Source organism: Diachasmimorpha longicaudata, chromosome 13, assembly GCF_034640455.1.
Source record: "Diachasmimorpha longicaudata isolate KC_UGA_2023 chromosome 13, iyDiaLong2, whole genome shotgun sequence".
Taxonomy (NCBI): domain Eukaryota; kingdom Metazoa; phylum Arthropoda; class Insecta; order Hymenoptera; family Braconidae; genus Diachasmimorpha; species Diachasmimorpha longicaudata.
This window is the reverse complement of record NC_087237.1, coordinates 3303086-3324415: the sequence shown is the minus strand read 5'-3', so window position 1 is coordinate 3324415 and position 21330 is coordinate 3303086. Positions and strand designations below refer to the sequence as shown.

General features: G+C 38.9%; 4 protein-coding genes across 7 annotated transcripts in view; 3 read left to right on the top strand and 1 right to left on the bottom strand.

The window, feature by feature from the left end:
- The first annotated feature begins 1493 nt into the window (after positions 1 to 1493).
- Positions 1494 to 6654, top strand: LOC135168310 (uncharacterized). The gene is made up of 12 exons (XM_064132344.1): positions 1494 to 2054; positions 2123 to 2494; positions 2600 to 2784; positions 2878 to 3163; positions 3272 to 3438; positions 3625 to 3628; positions 3780 to 3848; positions 3904 to 4512; positions 4825 to 5211; positions 5719 to 5903; positions 5994 to 6279; positions 6357 to 6654. The coding sequence occupies exons 1-12, from the start codon at positions 1535 to 1537 to the stop codon at positions 6524 to 6526; spliced, it is 3240 nt and encodes a 1079-aa protein (XP_063988414.1). The 5' UTR covers positions 1494 to 1534; the 3' UTR covers positions 6527 to 6654.
- A 92-nt stretch (positions 6655 to 6746) lies between these two features.
- Positions 6747 to 8949, top strand: LOC135168555 (cytochrome P450 6k1-like). The gene is made up of 5 exons (XM_064132861.1): positions 6747 to 7381; positions 7450 to 7821; positions 7882 to 8066; positions 8243 to 8528; positions 8599 to 8949. Exons 1-5 carry the CDS (start codon positions 6862 to 6864, stop codon positions 8781 to 8783), a joined length of 1548 nt encoding a protein of 515 aa, XP_063988931.1. The 5' UTR covers positions 6747 to 6861; the 3' UTR covers positions 8784 to 8949.
- Positions 8950 to 9032: 83 nt separating this feature from the next.
- Positions 9033 to 15876, top strand: LOC135168309 (uncharacterized). The gene is made up of 14 exons (XM_064132343.1): positions 9033 to 9747; positions 9866 to 10234; positions 10301 to 10488; positions 10707 to 10995; positions 11100 to 11266; positions 11356 to 11440; positions 11504 to 11536; positions 12205 to 12280; positions 12365 to 12381; positions 12487 to 13101; positions 13203 to 13571; positions 14047 to 14234; positions 14394 to 14682; positions 14767 to 15876. The coding sequence occupies exons 1-14, from the start codon at positions 9228 to 9230 to the stop codon at positions 14940 to 14942; spliced, it is 3381 nt and encodes a 1126-aa protein (XP_063988413.1). The 5' UTR covers positions 9033 to 9227; the 3' UTR covers positions 14943 to 15876.
- The window catches only part of Pde9 (Phosphodiesterase 9), a 94810-nt gene continuing 88787 nt past the window's right edge, over positions 15308 to 21330 (bottom strand). For all 4 annotated transcript variants that reach the window (XM_064132854.1, XM_064132855.1, XM_064132856.1 and 1 more), the window contains one exon: positions 15308 to 21302. In XM_064132854.1, coding sequence (XP_063988924.1) covers positions 19572 to 21302 — 1731 coding nt within the window. In that variant the 3' untranslated portion in view covers positions 15308 to 19571. The remainder of the gene's footprint in view (positions 21303 to 21330) is intronic.

Sequence of the window (21330 nt, the reverse complement as noted above, 5' to 3'; positions counted from 1 at the left end):
GGAAAAAATCTAAAACGTTCCACAAAAAGTATCGAATGTTCAGTGAAAAAATGTCTAACTGTTCCGTAATTTTTATTGAATACTACTTTGACGGGCAGATTACGGAACAGGCGTGTAATTTTTAAACAATTTTTCTCTCCGTGTAATGAGATGAATTTAATTTTAATGCAGACGATCAACTGCCCAGTTCATAGGTGATACTACATTTTATTGATCATCACGTAACTAAGACAATTATAATTGCATCGTTCAATTGTACGGGTCATGACGAGAGTTCTACGGGTCGTCAAAAAAGGACAAAAATTTCTGGTTATTTTTCTCGAGGAAGACAAATCTGATAGACACTTCCTGACTTATTATGATTCGAAAATAAAAAAACTTGATAGATGAACAATTTTCAGAAAATTGATGAGTATTCTAATCGTCGAAGAATAATTGCGAAGCGACTTGTTGTCCTCACGGACGTGAGTCATCAGACGCATGAGTAATTTTTACGCAACAAATTGTAGAATTTACGCAGCGATGTGGGGAACACTTGACGGAAATCATTCACTCAGATATTTTCAGATAAAAATCATGGTCTCGCCCGATCTTCCAGATCACATGGATCTCATTGGACTCGAAATATAGACAAAAAGTTGAAGAAAATCTATAAGGAACAAAATTTGCAATTGTAAGTTGAGCAGAATTTTATAATTCATCTGACAATTGAAGAAATTATTATGTGGACTTTCATAACGTCAATTTTCCTTGATTACAGATATTACGGGGAGCGAAAATGGCACTGGTACTTGTTTCCGCATTGAGAGGACATAACACGGAGAGAAATTTCTGAGGAAAATTGTCATAGCACCACGAAAATATTATTCAACGTTCCCTTTTTCCCCAACTTCTGTGAAAATTTTTAGGGAATGTCCTGAAACTTTATCGGAGATGCCGCGGATTTTTCACTTAACTATATTTAATTTTTTAATAATCGAAGAATTGAGGCTTTTTTTCTGTTGTTTAAATACTCTGTAATGTGCGATATTTTTATAGTATTTATGTTGCCGACAAATCAAATAAATCCATTTATGAAGATACTATAATGCACGATACAAATCAAACGAAAATCTAATGAAGCAATTGTTTTTCAAAGTATTTCTTTCAGCTAAATTTTGTGTGGAAACAATTTTTTTCTGAGCACAGCATTGAAATGCAACATTTAACACTAATGTGACTACAAAATTCGCTGTACATCTAATCTAATGATGATTACATGATGTACATGATTACATGTACAGAATTACATTACACCTCCCGACCCACTCTCCAGGCCGGTCAATTCTCGCGGCTTATCAACGAATTAAGCGAGTAACTGGCTATCATCAAGAGACCTAAATTATATTTACACTTGAATAAGTCGCAGTGATAATCCTCTTCTCTGCACCGGCAACCGCAGTTCGCATTCAGCAGCAATCAGCATCAGTTCTTCGGCAATGACACCCCAATAAATCTGTAAAACTGAATTAAAATGTCCCTGGATTAGTTCAAAATGGTGCTCACAGGGACTCACGGGATGATGGAGACAGGGATTCTCCTGCTCCTCATCATATACTTGGGATATCGTTACATGACAAGGAATTTCGACTACTGGAGGACGCGCGGTGTAGTGTGTGTTCCTCCCTCTCCCTTTTTCGGTAATTTCGGTGATTTCCTGATGGGGAGACAATCAGTGGGTGGCTTCCTAAAGCACGTGTACGATTACTCACCCGACGAGCGTTACGTGGGATTTTTTGGTTTTGACAAACCGATGCTCCTGATTCGCGATCCAGACCTTATCAAGCAAATTCTCATCAAAGATTTCGATTATTTCCAAAATCGTTACGCTAATGCAGGCGCTCACGATGTACTGGGGTCGTCCAATTTGTTTATTATTAAAAATCCAGAGTGGAAGTATCTCAGGACAAAAATATCACCGATTTACACCTCCGGGAAATTGAGATATGTCGCAAAGCTCATGTTGGAAGTTGGTCAGGATCTCATCGCTCACATTGACTCGCTGAATTTAAAAGGTAGTTTCTGATAAACTGATGAAAAATTGTGTTCTCCCCTCAACAATAATTTTTTCTGACGCTTTTAGATTGCGGAAGAATAATTGAAATGAAGGAACTCTGCGCAAGATTTGCAACTGATATGATAGCGACAACAGCGTTTGGACTGCGGGCAAATTGTCTGAATGATCCCAACGCGGATTTCAGAAAATATGGAAAGGAAGTTTTTCGACGTACGTTCTATCGAAGCGTCGAGCAAACATCGACGTTCTTCGCACCATTTTTAATGACACCGCTGAAGTTCAACATATTTTCAAAGAGAGTTACGCAATTTCTTCGCTCTGCTGTATGGGAAGCTATCGCTGATCGCAAGAAAAGTGGAGTCAAAAGACATGATCTCATCGACCTCTTGATTGAGTTGAAGAATCAGGACGTAGATAATCCAGATAAGGGTATATTTGGTGGGTACATTAATTTCACTGCACATGTCATTTACTTATATCATTATCCAGAAGGACAGTAATTAATTAATTTGGTTTTCAAGGCAATTTGTGGTTTGTTCGCAGCATTCGAAGGTGACAATATTGTTGCCCAAGCTGCTGTATTTTTCATCGCAGGTTTTGAAACCGCCTCCACCCCCCTCAGCTTCACCCTCTACGAGTTAGCCTTGCACCCTAAAATGCAAGATCGTCTCAGAAAAGAGATCACTGATGCTATGGAAGAGAACGGTGGAGAGATCACTTATGATACGGTACGTTACAGCAATAATGACTGTCTAAATTTCATTTAAAGTCTGCGAAAGTCCCAATTAAATTTTTCATCCCCTCGACGATTTATTTCTCAGATAATGAAGCTTCCCTACTTGGATATGGTGACATCAGAGTCTCTCCGTAAATACCCACCCCTTCCAGTTCTGGATCGCGTTGCGAATTTAGATTATCGCGTCCCTGGAAGTGATCTTGTCATTGAAAAGGGCACCCCCGTGTACATGTCCTTATTTGGCCTGCATTATGACCCTAAGTACTATGATAATCCTGAGAAATTCGATCCTGAGAGATTCTCAGATGCCAACAGAGAATCAAACAAAAAGACGTGGTATGCCTTTGGTGACGGTCCACATGTTTGTATTGGTAAGCATAAAAAAATGTTATTAATTAATTTATTAATTACCTAAGGAATGTCGGTCGACTGTCTGATATCAATTTTTTAAACTCTAATTAAATCATCTTTCACCACAGGGATGAGACTTGGATTACTCGAGTCGAAAGTGGGACTAGTCAGTATATTGCAAAAATACGAAGTCTACCCTTGCGAAAAAACTGCAATTCCGATGAAACTACGAACGCAGGGGCTGATGACAGGGGCAGAAGGAGGCTTGTACCTCAACATAAAAAAAATAAAACAGTGATTTCTTTTAATCAGGAACGAAGTAACAATCACGGTTACGTATGTTTATAATTACGATATAAAAATTGTAATTCTTCTTGATATGTAGCTTAGAAGTATAACGTCTCAAAATAATATCACACATACAGTAAAAGAGAATTAAAATCTTCTCACATTCGAATGAATTTGTCATTTTTGTTACCAGAAATGTATGGGATTTTCAATAGTATAGAGAACTTTCTTAATCTCTCAACAAGTCTCGATCATTCAAACTCAACCCTCCTTCAAATGCAGCAAATGAAGTGATAAGAGAAGACGTAATTGATGTATAAACATACGAAAAGCAAGTCATCTCACTAGCGATATCGATAATTACTAACGTTGGACATGACTGGCGGGAGATTTTTTTACTAATGTTTATGAAGTGTGGTATTATTTTATCAAAAAAATTCAGATATCAAATCATGAGAAAACATCACGTAAGGAAAAATTCTATTTGCGAGTCTCCCTATTTTAAACGGTCCTAGTTTGCATTTAGAATCGCTGGTGAATGGTTCCCTAGTGATAGCGAAAATGGTTCATATTACAAATCAGTCGATCATAAATACAGTTATTATTGTCCTCGTCTTTATCTACTTGATCTACCGCTATATGATCCGGAAGTTTGATTATTGGCAGAAGCGAGATGTGGTTTACGTTCCCCCAGTTCCCTTTTTTGGAAATTTCAGAGACTTTTTGATGGGCCGAAAGTCCGCTGGAACTTTTTTGCAAGAGATTTATAATTACGCACCCAATGAACCTTACATTGGATTCTTCGGATTTGATAAGCCAATGCTGATGATCCGGGATACTAATCTCATCAAGCACATTCTAATCAAGGACTTCGATAATTTCAAGGATCGATACGTTGAAACCAGTGCTCACGATATTTTAGGAGGCGCCAATTTATTTGTGATAAAGAATCCCGCCTGGAAACATCTCAGAACGAAAATGTCACCGATAGCGACGTCCGGGAGGTTGAAGAAGATGGTCCAACTGATGGCGGATGTTGGCAAAGATCTCGTGACTCACTTGGATTCCCTAGGGCTAAAAGGTATCGACTTTCAATCGTTGCTGAACGGGAAGAGATTATTGTTCCTTTTGTATTATTTTACGTATCAGAATCAGCTGTAGCAGCTTAAAAATAGGATATACCACCTGATTATGATTATGATTATGATTTAAATTCCTTGAATTTAAATAAAAATCGTTAGCTATTAATTAACAGTTAAACAGTGAAAGTCAAGTTAAACAAGACTTTCCAAATAAATTCGCTAATTGTTCGTTAATTGAATCATTTGAATAATTCAATGAATGGACGAGTGACAATATAAAGAACTATCATAATTGTCATCAATCTATCCAGAATCTGGGCAGGAAATCGAGATGAAAGAGCTCTGTGCCAGCTTCACAACCGATATGATAGCAACAACGGCCTTTGGCTTGCGGGCCAATTCCCTAAATAATCCGAAAGCTGAATTCCGGGAGAGGGGCCGGGACTTCTTTCGGGACACCTGGTACCGTAGCATTGAACAGATCGCATTTTTCTTTGCTCCCTTCTTAATGACTCCACTGAGACTCTACAATTTCCCGAAAAAATTCAGTGAATTCATACGAGTCGCTGTCTGGGATGCCATCACTGATCGTGAGGCCTCCGGGACCAGAAGACATGATCTCATCGATCTTCTGATCGAGCTGAAAAATCAGGAGGGTGATGATTCTGATAAAGCTTCGCCTGCTACCGTCGACTTCGGTGAGTTCCATCGTCTTATGTTGATGATATTGAACGTAAAAAGCTTCGTAACTTCTATTTTAAGATTCTCCTAGAATGTTGGATTATGGATTATGGATTATTAGATTATAGACAGGGATTTACTAAATAATATTAAACGATTTAGCTATAAACTTTAATTCTTTATTGTCGCACACAGAAGGTATATCTGTCTTTGATGATGTCTCCAGGGGAACTAACCCTTAGTGACCAAAGTTTTCACACCCTGGACCCATTCAACAAAAGGCCCTTATCCTCTCATTTCTTTCTTTTCCTTCTCTGTTTCTGTTTATTAAAAATATTCTAAACACTCCGGCACTGGTCTGAGAAAATTATAAAATACTGACATGGATTAAACAGCAATGGACAGACGGTTAATTGTTGTCCACACATATCATGCACTCCCAATAAGCTCCAAAATCTACGATATCATCCTCGCAACCCGAAATATCCTTATGCTCTCCAACATTATGTAAACTCCAATTACAGAATTCAAGGGCGATAACCTGGTGGCCCAAGCAAGCGTCTTCTTCGTCGCCGGCTTCGAAACTACATCAACTGCCCTCAGCTTTTCGCTCTACGAACTGGCCCTCCACCCGGAAATGCAGATTCGTCTTAGAAAGGAAATCATAGCCGCGATAGACAAAAATAATGGAGAAATAACTTACGAGATGGTACGACACAATCGAAGAGAAATTTTCCAAAATTTCCAGTCTCGCAGTCACTTCCGCTGATTATCCTACTGATTATCGATTGGTCCGTAGATTACGCAGCTTCCTTACTTGGAGATGGTGATACTAGAGGCCCTTCGCAAATACCCCCCATTGCCACTGCTGGATCGTGTGCCGACATCGGACTATCGAGTTCCTGGTACCGACTTTGTAATTGAAAAGGGAACGCCGGTTTACATTTCTTTAATGGGCCTGCATTATGACCCGAAGTATCATGAGAATCCAGAGGCATTCGATCCTGAGAGATTCTCAGAAGCCAACAAGGAGTCCACCAAAAAGGCGTGGTATGCGTTTGGAGATGGGCCACATGTTTGCATTGGTAATTATAAAAAACGATAGAATCAGAAAATTTGGAAAAAATTATTTTTAATTAATGACATCCGGTTTGATCCGCAGGTCAGAGGCTGGGACTTCTCGAAGTCAAAATGGGACTCATAGAAATGCTACGGAAGTATGAATTCTCCCCGTGCAAGAGGACGGCAGTTCCCATGAAATTTTATAAAAAAGCGATAAACACAGCTGCCGAGGGAGGTCTATACCTCAATATAAAGAAATTAACATTGTAATAATTACCAGAAAATTAGACCAAACTTTCCATTGTAATAACATTGATAATGTGTGTCTTTTTATCCACTTAATTGTGGTGTGCGTCTTATTATTTGATATTTATGAATTACATGATTATTTTCAAAGACGAGTTGGCATAATTTTATCAAGAATTCGTTCTATCAACAAAGTGCAATTGGCTTGAAGGGGTTGGAGAGATATATAAGCGGTTAATGGTTCATTGTATGTTTATAAATTTAGTGATTGCTCGGCGACGATCGAATGCACTTCTCGGTATTCGCAAGTGCATTTTTTAAGTCAACTAAGAGACAGGAAATAATCGCCAACCGCTACCATGACGATTTCGTGGAGCCGTATGGTACTGGGGGCATCTCTCTTAGTGCTCTTCATCATCTACTTGATATATCGTTACATGACGAGGAATTTTAACTACTGGAAAAATCGAGGTGTTATATTTGTTCCTCCGTCTCCATTTTTAGGAAACTTTGGTGAATTTTTATTGGGAAAAAAATCAGTCGCGAATTTTACAAAAGCAGTTTATAATTATGCGCCTAATGAACCGTATGTTGGATTCTTCGGGTTCGATAAGCCAATGCTGATGATTCGTGATGTGGGGCTGATTAACCAAATACTTGTCAAGGATTTCAATTATTTTGATGATCGATTTGTCAACGCTGGGGCCCATGACATTCTAGGGAATTCCAATTTGTTTGTATTGAAAAATCCCGCTTGGAAAATTCTGAGGAAAAATCTCACGCCGATTTTCACATCCGGAAAGTTGAAGGAGATGGTGAAACTCATTAAAGAAGTGGGTGAAGATCTCATTACCCACATGGAACATCAACATTTAGAAGGTAACGAAGTAAAATATTCTGAATGACCTTCGAAAATTCGTTTCTCATAAATTTCTCAATCTGTTTAGAATCCGGACAAGTACTTGAAGTGAAAGAAATTTGTTTATTATTCACTATTGATATGATTGCAACAACGGCATTCGGGGTGCGAGCCAACTCGTTGAACAATCCCACTGCTGATTTTGGGAGGAACTCAAAAGAGATGTTCAGGGAAACTTTATACCGTAGTATTGAGCAGATTTCTCTGTTCTTTGCCCCCGCCCTAATGACGCCCCTGCGCTTCCACCTGTTTCCGAAAAACTTGGGTGAATTCATGCGCAAAGTCATTTGGGATGCTATCAGTGAACGTGAGAAATCCGGCATTCAGAGACACGATCTCATTGATCTTCTGATTGAGTTGAAGAACCAAAAGCCAGATGAAGCAGAAGAAACAATTTTTGGTGAACTGACTTATTTATTAATTCCACAAACCATTGAATTCATGGAATTCTTTTTTACAGAATTCCAGGGTGACACTGTCGTAGCTCAGGCAGCCCTGTTCTTCGTGGCAGGATTCGAAACTTCCTCCTCTACCATGAGCTTTGCCCTCTACGAATTGGCTGTAAAACCGGAGATTCAAAATCGTCTGCGAAGGGAAATAACTGATGCGATAGAACGAAATGGGGGTAGAATCACCTATGATCTGGTAATTTTTACGATTTAATATAACAGCCTATTTAAGCTGCCATAGCCACATTAATGATATTATTTTAATTAATTATGCCAGCAACGAAAAATATCCCGCTTGAAATCCCGTCTTAAACTTAAATCGCACGATGATATGGACCAGTTCACCCTAATCTTTCTCTTGTAAATTACCAGATTATGCAGCTGCCTTATCTAGACATGGTGGTATCAGAAACTCTTCGTAAATACCCACCCCTACCGCTCCTGGATCGGCTCACGCGTACGGACTATCGAGTTCCTGGAACTGATCTCATAATCGAAAAAGGAACTCCCGTTTATATCTCCCTAACAGGTCTCCACAGTGATCCTAAATACCATAATAATCCGGAGGAGTTCGATCCTGAAAGATTCTCAGACGTCAACAAGCACTCGACCAAAAGGGGGTGGAACCCCTTCGGAGAGGGCCCGCACAGTTGCATCGGTAACAGACGAATTTCCCAATTATTTTCTTCTCAAGTTTTTCATATCGAGAAATTTGATTTTGCCAATAGGTCGAAGACTGGGATTATTGCAATCGAAATTGGGAATCATCGAGATGTTGCGCAACTACCAGTTCACCCCCTGTGAAAGGACTCCTATCCCAATGGTATTGAGCAAAAAGGGCCTGACCATGCGCCCCAGGGGAGGATTGTACCTTCACGTGAAAAAAATCCACCCACACATTCACTCCACTTAATAATGTTAGAACGACACTTTTTTACAGTCGCCTCTGTGTCCTTACGTCTTCGTATTATTTTTTTTACCTATGTCGAGCGCCTAACAAGCGCCTGTTATGCATTGCGGATGACATTACCTGATATTAGAATAAATTAGTATTCATTAATAAAGAAAAGCTCTAATTATTTCATGACGTACCTGTATTTACCTGAAATTATCAAACGTTAAACAAGATATAAGCTGGAGTACGGAATGATTGAGGTACACGGATATGTCATTTGAACAATCAGAAGGATTGCAGGTTGTGCAGTGTTCCGATATTGTGTCGCTGGCTTCTGGAGGAGACGTCTTCCCTAGGCTCACCCTCCTTCAACAAAAGACAAGTTTCAACGAGAATGATTAATATTCAATGACAAAAATTTCTGGTGCGAAAAATATCGACGTAGTTTTTTAAATAAAAAAAATGGCGTTTCTCACGAAATTTTGGGGTGTCGATGCCCTCGTCGGGGTGTTTGTGCTGATAGTTCTGTTGTACCTCTACATGGCGCGGAATTTTAACTACTGGAAGAAACGGGGAGTCAAGCAGATCGAGCCGGTTCCCTTCTTCGGAAGTTTCAAGGAGATAATTCTCCAGCAAAAATTTCCTGGACATTTCTTCAGGGATTGGTACGAGAAATACTCACCCCTGCCTTACGTCGGATTCTACGTTCTTGATAAACCGTTTCTCCTGATTCGCGATCCGGAAATTGTTAAGAATATTCTCGTGAAAGATGCCAACTACTTCCAGGATAAACATCTCACAGCTAATTCTAATGATACCCTGAGTGCGGCTAATCTTTTTCTCATTAAAAATCCAGCGTGGAAGTATGTCAGGTCGAAGTTGACGTCGGTGTACACTGCTGGGAGGTTGAAGAAGATGTTTGAGTTGATGGTGGATGTGTGCAAGGATTTGGAAACGTTCTTGGAGTCACAGAAATTGGACGGCAAGTATTATAATCGTTGAAGGATCTTCAGAAGATCAGAAGATCCTTCGATGTTTCTTGTGGGAAATATCCACTGATTTTTGTAATAGAAGTGAATCAATACATTATATCATATCAGGTGCGGGGGGTGTTTTGGAGATGAAGGACGTATCGGCAAAATTCACGACTGACCTCATTGCCACCACTGCTTATGGCATCAAAGCGAATTCCCTGAATGATCCCGACGCGGAATTCCGAAAACACGGCAAGAAGATCTTCGAATTCACAACTTACCGCGGATATGAGTTCCTGGCAATGTTTTTCGCGCCTCAGTTCGTCAAGCCCCTGAATATTCAATTTTTCCACAAGGAAAGCACGAAATTTCTCAGGGCAGCCCTCTGGAATACTCTCGTAGAGCGACAGAATTCGGGAATTAAACGTCCCGATCTCATCGATATCCTCATCGAACTGCGGAAGAATCAACCGGAGGAGGAGAAAAAAATTTTCGGTGCGTCGTTTTTTTTCTAATAAACGTGACCCTGAGGAAACTATTACTCACCAGTTAATTTTGCAGAGTTCGACGGTGACAATTTGGTGGCTCAAGCTGCAGTCTTCTTCACTGGTGGCTTTGAAACTTCCTCCACTGTGATCAGTTTTTGTCTGTATGAGCTTGCAACACATCCAGAAGTTCAGGACAAAGTGAGGGAGGAAATAAAAGCGACTCTGGAAGCGAATAATGGAAAAATAACATATGAGACGACGGTAAATATGTTTACATCACATCGTGTGATAAACGACGAATTACGCACGTTCTCGGCGCCATTTCCTGACGAGTGTGACTATAAAATTTTCGCTTGCGACTTATTTTCCAATTTCCGCACTTGTCTGAAAATTTTTCTGCACCACTCGCGTAATGGATTGACTTGAGATTTTTTTAATACGAGATCCTGATTGATCCTCAGTATTTACAATATTTGTAGACATCAGGTATGCCCTACCTCGACGCTGTACTCGCTGAAGTTTTGCGTTTTTACCCACCTCTGCCATACCTGGACCGAGAAGCTTCCGCCGATTATAAAATTCCTGGTAGTGACCTGGTCCTCAAGAAAGGAACTCCGGTGTTGATTCCAATGTTAGGTTTCCACTTCGACGAGGATTACTTTCCCGACCCCTTCCGCTTCAATCCTGACAACTTCTCCGAGGAAAATAAAAAAGCCCGTAAGGGGGGTGTATACATGCCCTTTGGAGATGGCCCACACACTTGCATAGGTAAGACATTTCTCATCATTCGAATTAACTAATTAATTATGTTTGCACAGCAATTTTTCAATTAATATTTTTTCCTCTGGTTCTAATTCTGTGACATTTTCCAGGTCTACGGCTTGGATTGCTCCAAGCTAAACTGGGAATAATAACTATGCTCGCAAAGTACGAAATTTCCCCGTGTAAGGAAACCCTCATTCCCATGAGATTGAATCCGAAAGCGGTAATATCTACTCCAGACGGTGGTATCTACCTCACAGTTCGGAAATTAGTTCACTAGATTATTTCTGGGGATAATCGGAATAATGGATTTTTTTTAAACAATATCAAATATCCGGTGTAATCTGAAAATTATTAATTCGTCAGTTATTTAAATCCCTCAAGTACAGTGTCGTAATCACACCCTGTGGTCACTTGGACTATTCTATACGTGAGGACTTCTACATGGATGGTAAGAAAAAAATATAAACTGCAATTTAATGCCCGATTATTAAGACTAATGACGGGTCAATAGTACAAAGGCTAATCAGCGATTCAGGGAGTCTTTGTAAATTTATTGAATAAAAAATGTTTACTACAAGGTTTAATTTTTTAACTCATTTTAATGTTTAACATATGATATATGAGGATAGGGAGATCGTGGGGGTTGAAAATTACTGGCCTAGAAAATGACTGATGATAATTACTTTGTCGATCACGTGACAGCGTTCGAAGTTGAATTTTTAGTTATATAACCTTCACACACAATAACAGTGAACCGATTTACTGACTGGGGGTAACAACAGATAACTACATTATCGGTTTCTAGTTTTCTTACTGTCTGGAACCCCCGTTATCACTCCAATCAGTCCAAATTTTTTGTTATCGATTTCTTTCACCCATCGCTTATATCTGGGATTATATTACAACATAAAAAATTAGAATAAATTGAAAATCCAATCAGTCAGTTAGTTAATTAACCCTCGTTGTTTATTAACATGTGTAGATAACTAGATAACATATAATACATAATATATAATGTATATGTATTTCATAGTAAACAATTGTTTTATCGAATTGATTATTCATTTACGCCTCATTACTAGAGATATGCGCGTGCAGTTTTTTTAGTTGAAGTAGAAAAATCCGATGCAATGGTTTTTCAGATTGCATTTGTGCGTAACTGCGTAGGGCAGAGGTCATTGAACTCTAACTCAAACTGGATTTTTTTTTCAGACTTTCCTAGCCCCCACCAGAATTCCACTGAGTTCAGGTCAAAGTGCCGGGAAAAAACATCAATGCGAGTAATGATGTAATTATTAATCCAGTCGACTGCTGATATTTTTATGATTGCAGAGCTATCATCGCAGCTGATTTTTCGGTCTCGCTTAATCAGACACTTTGATAAATCAAGTGGAAGGGGAAAATTTTGAAGACACATCTCAACTATTATAAAGGGTTCCTCACACCACGCTTCGTCAGTGTGATCGAAACCGCCCACGTAAGGTCCCTCGTGAGTTGTAAAATCAATCAATCGGTATCAATCAGCCAATAAATCGGGCACTAAATCATTTTTCGTTCTGAAAAAAATTGAGGGTGTGTTAGTTCATCAAATGGCGGTGCTCACGAATTTTTGGGGACTGGATCTACTCGTAATGATTTTTGGACTGATCACAGTTTTCTACCTCTACATGACGAGAAATTTCAATTACTGGACAGAACGCGGAGTTCCACAAATTCCGCCGGTTGCGTTTTTCGGAAATTTCAGGGAAGTTCTGCTGCAGCAGAAATCGCCCGGTACTTTCTTCAGGGATTTGTACTTGAAGTGCTCACCCCTACCTTACGTCGGGTTCTACATTCTGGATAAACCGTTTCTACTCATTCGCGATCCGAATCTTGTTAAAAATATTCTCGTGAAAGATTCGAAGTACTTTCAGGACAAACATTTCACGGCTAATTCTAATGACACGCTGAGTGCGGCTAATCTCTTTCTCATTAAAAATCCAGCCTGGAAATATCTCAGGGCTAAATTGACACCTGTGTATACGGCGGGAAAGCTGAAGAAGATGTTTGAGCTGATGGTGGATGTTTGCAGGGATTTAGGAACATTTCTGGAAGGTCAAACACTGCGAGGCAAGTTCATACAAAATTCGATGCATCGATGAGAAATTATAGAGAGAAAACAAAATCTCTGAAATGAAATTTGAACAGGTAATTATCGTACGCTTTTTCAGGTATGGGATGTGTTTTAGAGATGAAGGATCTAGCGGCTAAATTTACCACTGATATTATTTCCACAACTGCTTACGGAATCAAAGCCAATTGCCTCAATGACCCCGACGCAGAATTCCGAAAGAATGGAGCGAGAATTTTCCAGTGCTCCACCTATCGCGCCTATGAGTTCTTATCCATGTTCTTCGCACCTCAGTTTGTGAAGCTTTTGAATATTCACTTTTTCCATAAAGAAAGCACGCAATTCCTGAGGGATGCACTGTGGAGTACACTCATAGGGCGCCAGCAATCGGGCATCAAACGCCCCGATCTCATTGACCTTCTCATTAAATTGCGGAAGGATCAACCGGAGGAGGAGAAAAAAATATTCGGTATGTGAATGCCCCATCCTAGCGCTATCTCGAGATTTCACAAGACAAATATTTTTAAAGTCTCACGAGAATTATTTCCCTGGTTGAAACGAAATCCCTGAATGAATTTATATTTCCAGATATTGGAAATGGGTTATTTGAAATAATAATTCTGGAAATAATTTAAACTATTTCTATACTTTATTATTTAACTTAAATAATTGGGGTTGGAAGACACATCCGCTCTGTACCGATTCCTTAGAGGAACTAACTAGATTTACAAAGGGAAACAACACCCTGGACCCTTTAGTCACATGCTCTCAAAGAGTCCTAGTCATTCCACTTTGTCTACATACTTAAAATCCAACCTAAATATCATACCTCACAATTCCAGTTCATAAAAATGTTTTTTTCAATTTAAAGTATAAACACTCAGAAGAGAATGAGATTGATTTTTGCTTTCTATTTATTTATTTCATAAAAAATCCACCACCAGAGTTTGACGGCGATAATCTGGTCGCCCAAGCAGCGATTTTCTTCACTGGGGGCTTTGAAACCACCTCCACTGTCATCAGCTTCTGTCTCTACGAAATCGCCACTCATCCCGAGGTTCAAACAAAGTTGCGGGAAGAAATAAAAAGTGTTCTGAAGAAAAATGACGGGAAAATAACCTACGATCTGGCGGTAAATAACATCAACAAATTTCTGGACTTAAGATCACTTCAAAGACATATAAAACCTTTGACGGAATTTTAATTTCTCAGAAACCGACTGAATTCCTTCAGAAGTTCAGGAAAAGTTCTCGGTGTTTTCTTGAGCCTTCGATATTCTTAATATTTCTAGAAATATGACTTGCCATACTTGGACACCGTAGTCTCAGAAGGGCTGCGCTGTTACCCACCCCTGCCCTTCCTCGATAGAGTGGCTTCTTACGATTACAAAATCCCGGACAGTGATTTGATTATCGAGAAGGGAACTCCAGTATTGATTCCGATGATGGGCCTCCACTTCGACGCGAATTACTTTCCCGATCCTTACAACTTCAACCCGGACAATTTTTCTGCGGAGAATAAGAGCACACGGAAATCGGGTGTCTACATACCCTTCGGCGATGGCCCACACGCTTGCATAGGTAAGACCTCTAATTTTATTTACACAATTGAAAATTATTTATTGTTATTCGTCGTCATGGAGAAGAAGTCAACTAATCTGTCAGGATTTTGCAGCCTCATCGCTCGCATTGATGCAGACCAAACTCGCAATAATAACTATTCTCTCGAAGTACGAGTTATCCCCCTGCAAGGAAACTCTCATTCCGATGAGACTCAATCCGAGAGGTGTGTTTACCGCTTCAGACGGCGGAATATTCATAAAAGTGCGACAATTAGTTGAGTAACTCAGGCAGAATTCCAATCGAGGCATTGGAAACTTCTGGAAATGTCATAACTACTAATGGTAATGATACTGCATTTACTAATACGCTGAAGTTCGCTTGCGAAGTTCTCTACTAGTGAGAATATTGTTAGAGATCTCTTGGAAATTTAGTTGCAAACTCTTTCGCATTTTCGATCTCAGAAGTTCGAATTTAATTCCAATTGAAAGTAAAAACATCTAAAAGTCTAGGAAAAATGAAAAGTTTTGTAAATAAATGAAACTCAAAAATTTTTGCGTGTCGAAGGTGAACGTCAAAGGATCACTATCCCGGATAGGATTGATGGATAAAAATATAAAAAATAAATAAATCGATCCGGGAAATGTAATCAGTTGTTATACGTTTATTGTATGCACTCAATTTTATTTACAAAAAGAAACTATTAGTCAGGTTGTAGATGATTTTTTTTCTTCTCACAGTGATACACTTTTATTACGTTATTATACTTATAATTAAATATGGTACTTTTATTTCTCGTGGATTTGTTCATTCAGCTCCGTCGAATAAAACGAATGAAATAAAATAATGAGATAACGGGAGCTGCTATGAACTACAAATGTCGTAATTTATGAATCTCATTATAATATTCTTCAACTCTTTGGCGTTGATTCCCAGAAACTCCAATCATTACATAAATCAGTGATTAAATACAATAATACCAATGTCACGTAAAATTATAATTGTGTGCTGTCACATTAACATTCATAAAATTTATTGATATTTCATCTCCGGATGAGATAGTGAATCGGAAAAAAATCCATTAATTCATTCAAAAAAATTTTGAAATCGTCGTTAAACAATTAATCTACAATTTATGATTGTTGTATTCCATCGAAAAAAAAATTCTATCTCCCCTCCTAACAATTAGTCTCAATAAATCTAAACGTCATTCGACTGAATGATTCATCATTTTTCCCCCTGACGTTAATAATATATCCATGGACCACAAGAAGTTATTATACAATCAAATAATCGTCAGCTCGCCAGCAAGCGGAACAATTATACCGATTAATTACGTTTAATAATTACTTCAATAATTAGGTAGAATTTTTTGACTCCTCCAGCCATCATTTATCCACTTAATCATTATATATTCGTGTATATCATTTAGTATATATGTATAGTAAACATATGTATAATTACGGAGATTTTCATGTATTATCCAATAAATGATATTTTATGACCCATGTTTAATGGATCTCTGTGTGTTTTTTATGTATTCAACCAATTTAGTTCGTCCAATTCATACACACATTTCATTTCGGCCGTTAAATTTTATCGATATCGTTTTTTTTTACTCTCTACGACTAACGTATTTCGAATATTTTTCGGATAGTCATCTCGTTAAATTCAATTCACTTCAATTCAAACTGCCAACTTGTCAGAGGCCGATCCAATTTCCCCCCCCGTCCGCCCCTCGCAAACTTCACTCCCTCGACACTCATCTGTCAATGGGTAAGTGCAGCTAGACGGAGAGAAATTTTTCAGTAAAAATTACCCCACCATTTGGTAAATGTGTATCGTCAGAAATTTTTGATATATGTGTCAATTTAATACATATTTTCCACAAATTTTGCCATCTGTGTATTTGGAATTGTTTCACTCACTGGAATAATGAATACTCAGGTTGAATTAACGCCAGCGAGAACACCGTTAACACCTTAGGCCATATTCAAGTAGAGTTAGTAAATAGGAAGAGATTAAAATAAATAAATGACAAACATCAGGCACAGGTAGTGTTTTTTTTTATAATTATCTTGTTCATTTTGTTTCTTCATGGATTTTTTGTTATTTTTCCAGTTTTGCCTCATTTGTAACATTGACATCATTTGATTTAACTCTAGACCCGAAGTTTTTGGTTAATTTTTTTTTCCAGGATATAATTCAAACGATATCTGCGTTTACTAAAACGCCATAAAAATATTCCACTCATTAACAGTTCAGTTATAATGATTCGTTCGAATTCTTTCGTATTTAAAAGAGAAGTACACTTTAACATTTGGAAAAATTGGTCGCAAGATTCAAGATTTGTTACGATTGAGTATCACGCGATAGTAACAATTTACTAATTGTGGAATCGAGGCGGAAAAATTTGTGAATAACATATGGTAACGAATCGTGACATAATTTTAAAATAATGGAAAAATGATTGATTAACTCAGTAGCAAAGTGATCAAGATGAGAAGATCAAATGAACGAATGGCATTTCCAGGCACTCGATGATCCACAAAATCGATTGCTTTGGGACTCGATTTGTTGTTAATCGATGCAAATGATCTTCTGCTTATTCACTGAATGCAGTGAGAATTACAATCGCAGTAATTAAAATTAAAAACAGAATTTGTCAGCGGAAAAAAACGACATAAAATGCCCAATCGATATATTGGGAATAAAACACAATAAACGTAAGACTAGAGTTCAACAATACATGCGGTTTAATCGCCGTATAGAAAACAGTGGTGAAGTATAAAAATATAAACATCTAAAAATCATATGCGTGATAATCGTTTGAGAATGTAAATCAGTGACAGTTTGTTCTGATGGATCGTTGAAAGTTATTCATACAGAATAAGCCTCCCTCCCTCCCTCCTTTTATAAACTAAAATTCTCCCTAATGATTTCTTTGCAATATGTTCCTCCTGCTAATTAATTAAATAGCGATATCCCTACACAAATTCATCGAAACAGACACTATTAGATATTATAGGTAAACTACACGATTTTTTTTTCTCTCAATTTTTTTTTCGTTTTATCGTAACATTCAAAACAATTACACTCGTGGTTTTGATTTTTAATTATTACAGTAATTATACAGAAATTATGATTGAATAGTATTTTGCGCATGAGACAGACTTATTTGATTTTCCCCTTTCGGTGAAGAATGTGCGCAATAGGGAACTTGCAGGATTTGTCAATTTCTCTCTGAAGATCGTCTAATAATTTTTTACTTGTCTAAAAATTGAATTTTGGAAATGTGCTAAAAACCCCTGTGACGTCAACTCACCGGAGTCCAAAATGTTCATGAAATACCACAGGGAAAACACCCACGGAAATATTTTTATATTTTCCTTGCTCAGAAGAAATTTGCGACAATCATCTTTTGGCGCAAACTTCATTTGCAATCATTAGCGCACATCTCATACTGGCAAGGAGAGCTTTTATTTCGGTGAGGTGATATTATGACCCCGAAAAAGATTCTATACATTTAAAAATATTTGAAAACCGGTCTCCACACAAATTCCCTATTATCATTGAATATCTGATTACTCAGCTTTTTCAACGATACGATGAGGTTGATTCGTAGTTTCGATGACTTATCCAGAAAAATCATTCATTCAATCATCAACAATAATCTCAAGAGAGGTTTCCAGTTAATAAAAAGAGTGAGTAGTGAGGACAGTTGTCCCGGAAAGCATCTACTCCCTTAAATCAAACCTGACAGAGATTCAATGTATTGTTGACAGGAAAAAACGTTCCGCGTCATTCAAAAAAATAAATATTCATTGGAGTCGATTGAATGAATAATTTTTTTGAATACTTTTTCTTTCATATTTCTGCTTACACTACACGAAATTTATTAGAACGGAGAATATGATAACAATACTTTGATCCAAAGAAGCACATTTCTTGATTTGTTTTTTTTTTGTTTGTCACAGTTGTAATTACAATCAATATATCTATTAAATCCTTCATTGACCTATCGTTACACTTACCGTAGATATAGATGTATACGTGTATATGCATGTTTATACGTTTTTTTAACGGTAATTTCTCAATTCAATTCACATATATATAAATATATACTAAACCTTTAATATTTTTATTCATATATATTTATATATATTCTTTAAAGATGCATAACGAACAACATTAATAATTACTCGTTACGTTACTCATAATGTGGACAATAAATAAAATCATTCAACGTGGTCAACCGTATGCCAGACGCGGCTTCGAGATTAATTGATATCAATTGAGAATTTTTTATTTCAACATTTTCAATGGAAATAATTCTCCCATAGTCATCCACATTTCATTATTCATCAATGAATATGTGTCATTCCCTGAAGGAGATTCACAAGAAAATCTCTTACTTCATCGATTGATTGATTGATTCATTTTGTTTTAAAGTAACGATAAATCTATAAGTATTCATTCATCTCCTCAATTCCACTACTATTATTGCTATCATGGTAGCAATAATCTTCAAAGAAACCCCCCACATTTCACCAGCAATGTACTCATCATTGATCTTGATAATTAGGCCCGTACCACCCGTGCACAATTCGAGGCATTATAATTCTGCTGAGAATAACAGTCTAGCCTTCTCCTTTCCTTCGCCATAATCGTCATACTTAACATTCCCTCGAAGACACCTGATTCGCAACCCTTTTATCCCGTCATAAATCAATCAATCAATCAAAAATTGGAAGCTCAAACCCACAGCTCCCCTATGAATCGCAAAGATGTCCTCCTTCAGAATAATAAATAAAGAATTTCATTCACTCACTGCAGCAAGGTAACCGTTGTGCCCACCAATCGCTCCAGTGACTTCTCCTCTCACCTTTGCTTTTCACAATCATAACGTATCACTTAACCTCCTCATGCCCTGGGGTTGCCGGCATCTCCCCAACCTGCCTTTTGGGTCTAAAACTAGCAGTCAACGACGAGATCCATCCACTCTGCGTTGGCTGATCGTGCAGAGATCCACTATTACTATTTGATCTAGTCCCATCAATACTCATGCCCGATCTGAATCTCGAGAACAGACCTGGTGAGGCCTTCTTTGTGCTGCAAGGACTGGCAAAAGCGAAGCCCTTCTTCACGTCCTTAGCCGACTCCTTATACAACATGGAGTCAAGGCTACCCGTATGCATCTCCTCGCACTTCTTATCCTCCAAGTTACCCATGAGGATTCCCTCATTCTGCTTTGTGATCTTGGAAATGTCCTCCATACTAGCCGAACTCCTCCGGATCTCCACCCTCTCGATATCCTCGTCCACTACGTTCGAACTTCCAGGATGCACGACAATCTCTGGCCGGGGTGTACTTCTAACTTCAATCTCCCGGAAATTCAATCTCTTCTGCTCCTTGACTTCCTTCATACTTTGCGTCTTTGTGACGGACAATTTACTTTCCGGATTTGACAGGTTCCGTTTGTGCTTGATAACAGCAGTCTCGGTGTCGTGGGCTGGCAGTACTTCAAGAGAAGCCGATGGTCGCTTCTCCTTGGCAAATACCATCTTCCAACTTTTATTTTTACCATCGTGCTTCCTCACCTTTGGCAGAGTCATTGCCCGCTTCTCCAACAGCTCTACAACTGTCTGATTAGGATCTTTAGTCTCTTTGACTGTCTTCATGAGATTGCAACGCTTGCAGAGGTGAACAGGTGTCTGACGAGATGTTGAACCAGATACAATTGAGTTACTTTTCAGGAATGGTTTTGGTAGGTGCTTCGTCGATTTGGAAACAGGTGGCTCTTTAGAGTCGAAACTGATGCTGAGGCGATCGGTGAAATTTCGAAGTCTCGTAAGAAGGGACTTGTGATTGTTGGAGGTGGTCTTGTCATCGCAACAGCAACGCAAACCTCCTTCAGTCATGACAACCATGTCCTTTCGGCTTCTGTTGTCGTCGTAGCTTGACCGCTTCTTGGCGCTTACTCGCTCTGGTATGTCCTCGATAACCACTCCATTGCCCTCGGTTCTCTCCTCCTCGATTCTCCCATCGATGTACATGACCTCGTCCCTCTCAAATTCTTCGAGGATTCTCGTGTCTTCGCCAGATCGAGCGCTCACTGGTGAGGACACGTCACTAGAGAAATTTTCACCCCGACTCTTTTTTCGCTCTCTCTCGTGATCTCTGACAGCCTTCGCCAGGTCGTGGTGGTGATAGTCAAAGGAGGACTTCTCACGACTACCCTTTCTACTTCCCGGATAACTTTTCCGACCAGATTGAGGTGGAACATTACCCTCTGTGGAGATTTTGAATTTTAAAGTCTTCTCGCTCACTTCCACTTCCGTCGCTGTTTCCGGATCCGAGCTCTCCGGATTCTCGGCGTCTTCCTCGAGGAGATTGTTCTCTGTTTCGTCCTCGATGGAACGCGAGCGGGAGCGAATTGTGCTGGCTGATCGCTTGGAACGCATGCTGTGGGAGGATGCGGACTTAATGACAGATGACGCGGGAGTGCTGGAGGGCGCCGATGAGGGAGTCGATTCGCCAAGGTCGATCACACTCTTTCGATGATGACGTTCGTCCTTTGCGGCCTCGTTTAACCGACGGTAGTACTCGAGGGCGTCACGGGCTGGCTGGACTATCATGTCCTAAAATAAGCGGAGTTCATTTTATGAT

Coding starts and splice junctions, on each gene's coding strand:
- LOC135168310 (XM_064132344.1), top strand. CDS start 1,535: ATGGTGCTCACAGGGACTCACGGGATGATGGAGACAGGGATTCTCCTG. Junction 2,785..2,877: donor GAGAGATCACTTATGATACG/GTACGTTACAGC, acceptor TTTATTTCTCAG/ATAATGAAGCTTCCCTACTT. Junction 3,849..3,903: donor ACTAATGTTTATGAAGTGTG/GTATTATTTTAT, acceptor ACATCACGTAAG/GAAAAATTCTATTTGCGAGT.
- LOC135168309 (XM_064132343.1), top strand. CDS start 9,228: ATGGCGTTTCTCACGAAATTTTGGGGTGTCGATGCCCTCGTCGGGGTG. Junction 9,748..9,865: donor GGAGTCACAGAAATTGGACG/GCAAGTATTATA, acceptor ATATCATATCAG/GTGCGGGGGGTGTTTTGGAG. Junction 13,102..13,202: donor GGAAGGTCAAACACTGCGAG/GCAAGTTCATAC, acceptor ACGCTTTTTCAG/GTATGGGATGTGTTTTAGAG.
- LOC135168555 (XM_064132861.1), top strand. CDS start 6,862: ATGACGATTTCGTGGAGCCGTATGGTACTGGGGGCATCTCTCTTAGTG. Junction 7,382..7,449: donor GGAACATCAACATTTAGAAG/GTAACGAAGTAA, acceptor CAATCTGTTTAG/AATCCGGACAAGTACTTGAA. Junction 8,529..8,598: donor GGGCCCGCACAGTTGCATCG/GTAACAGACGAA, acceptor TTTTGCCAATAG/GTCGAAGACTGGGATTATTG.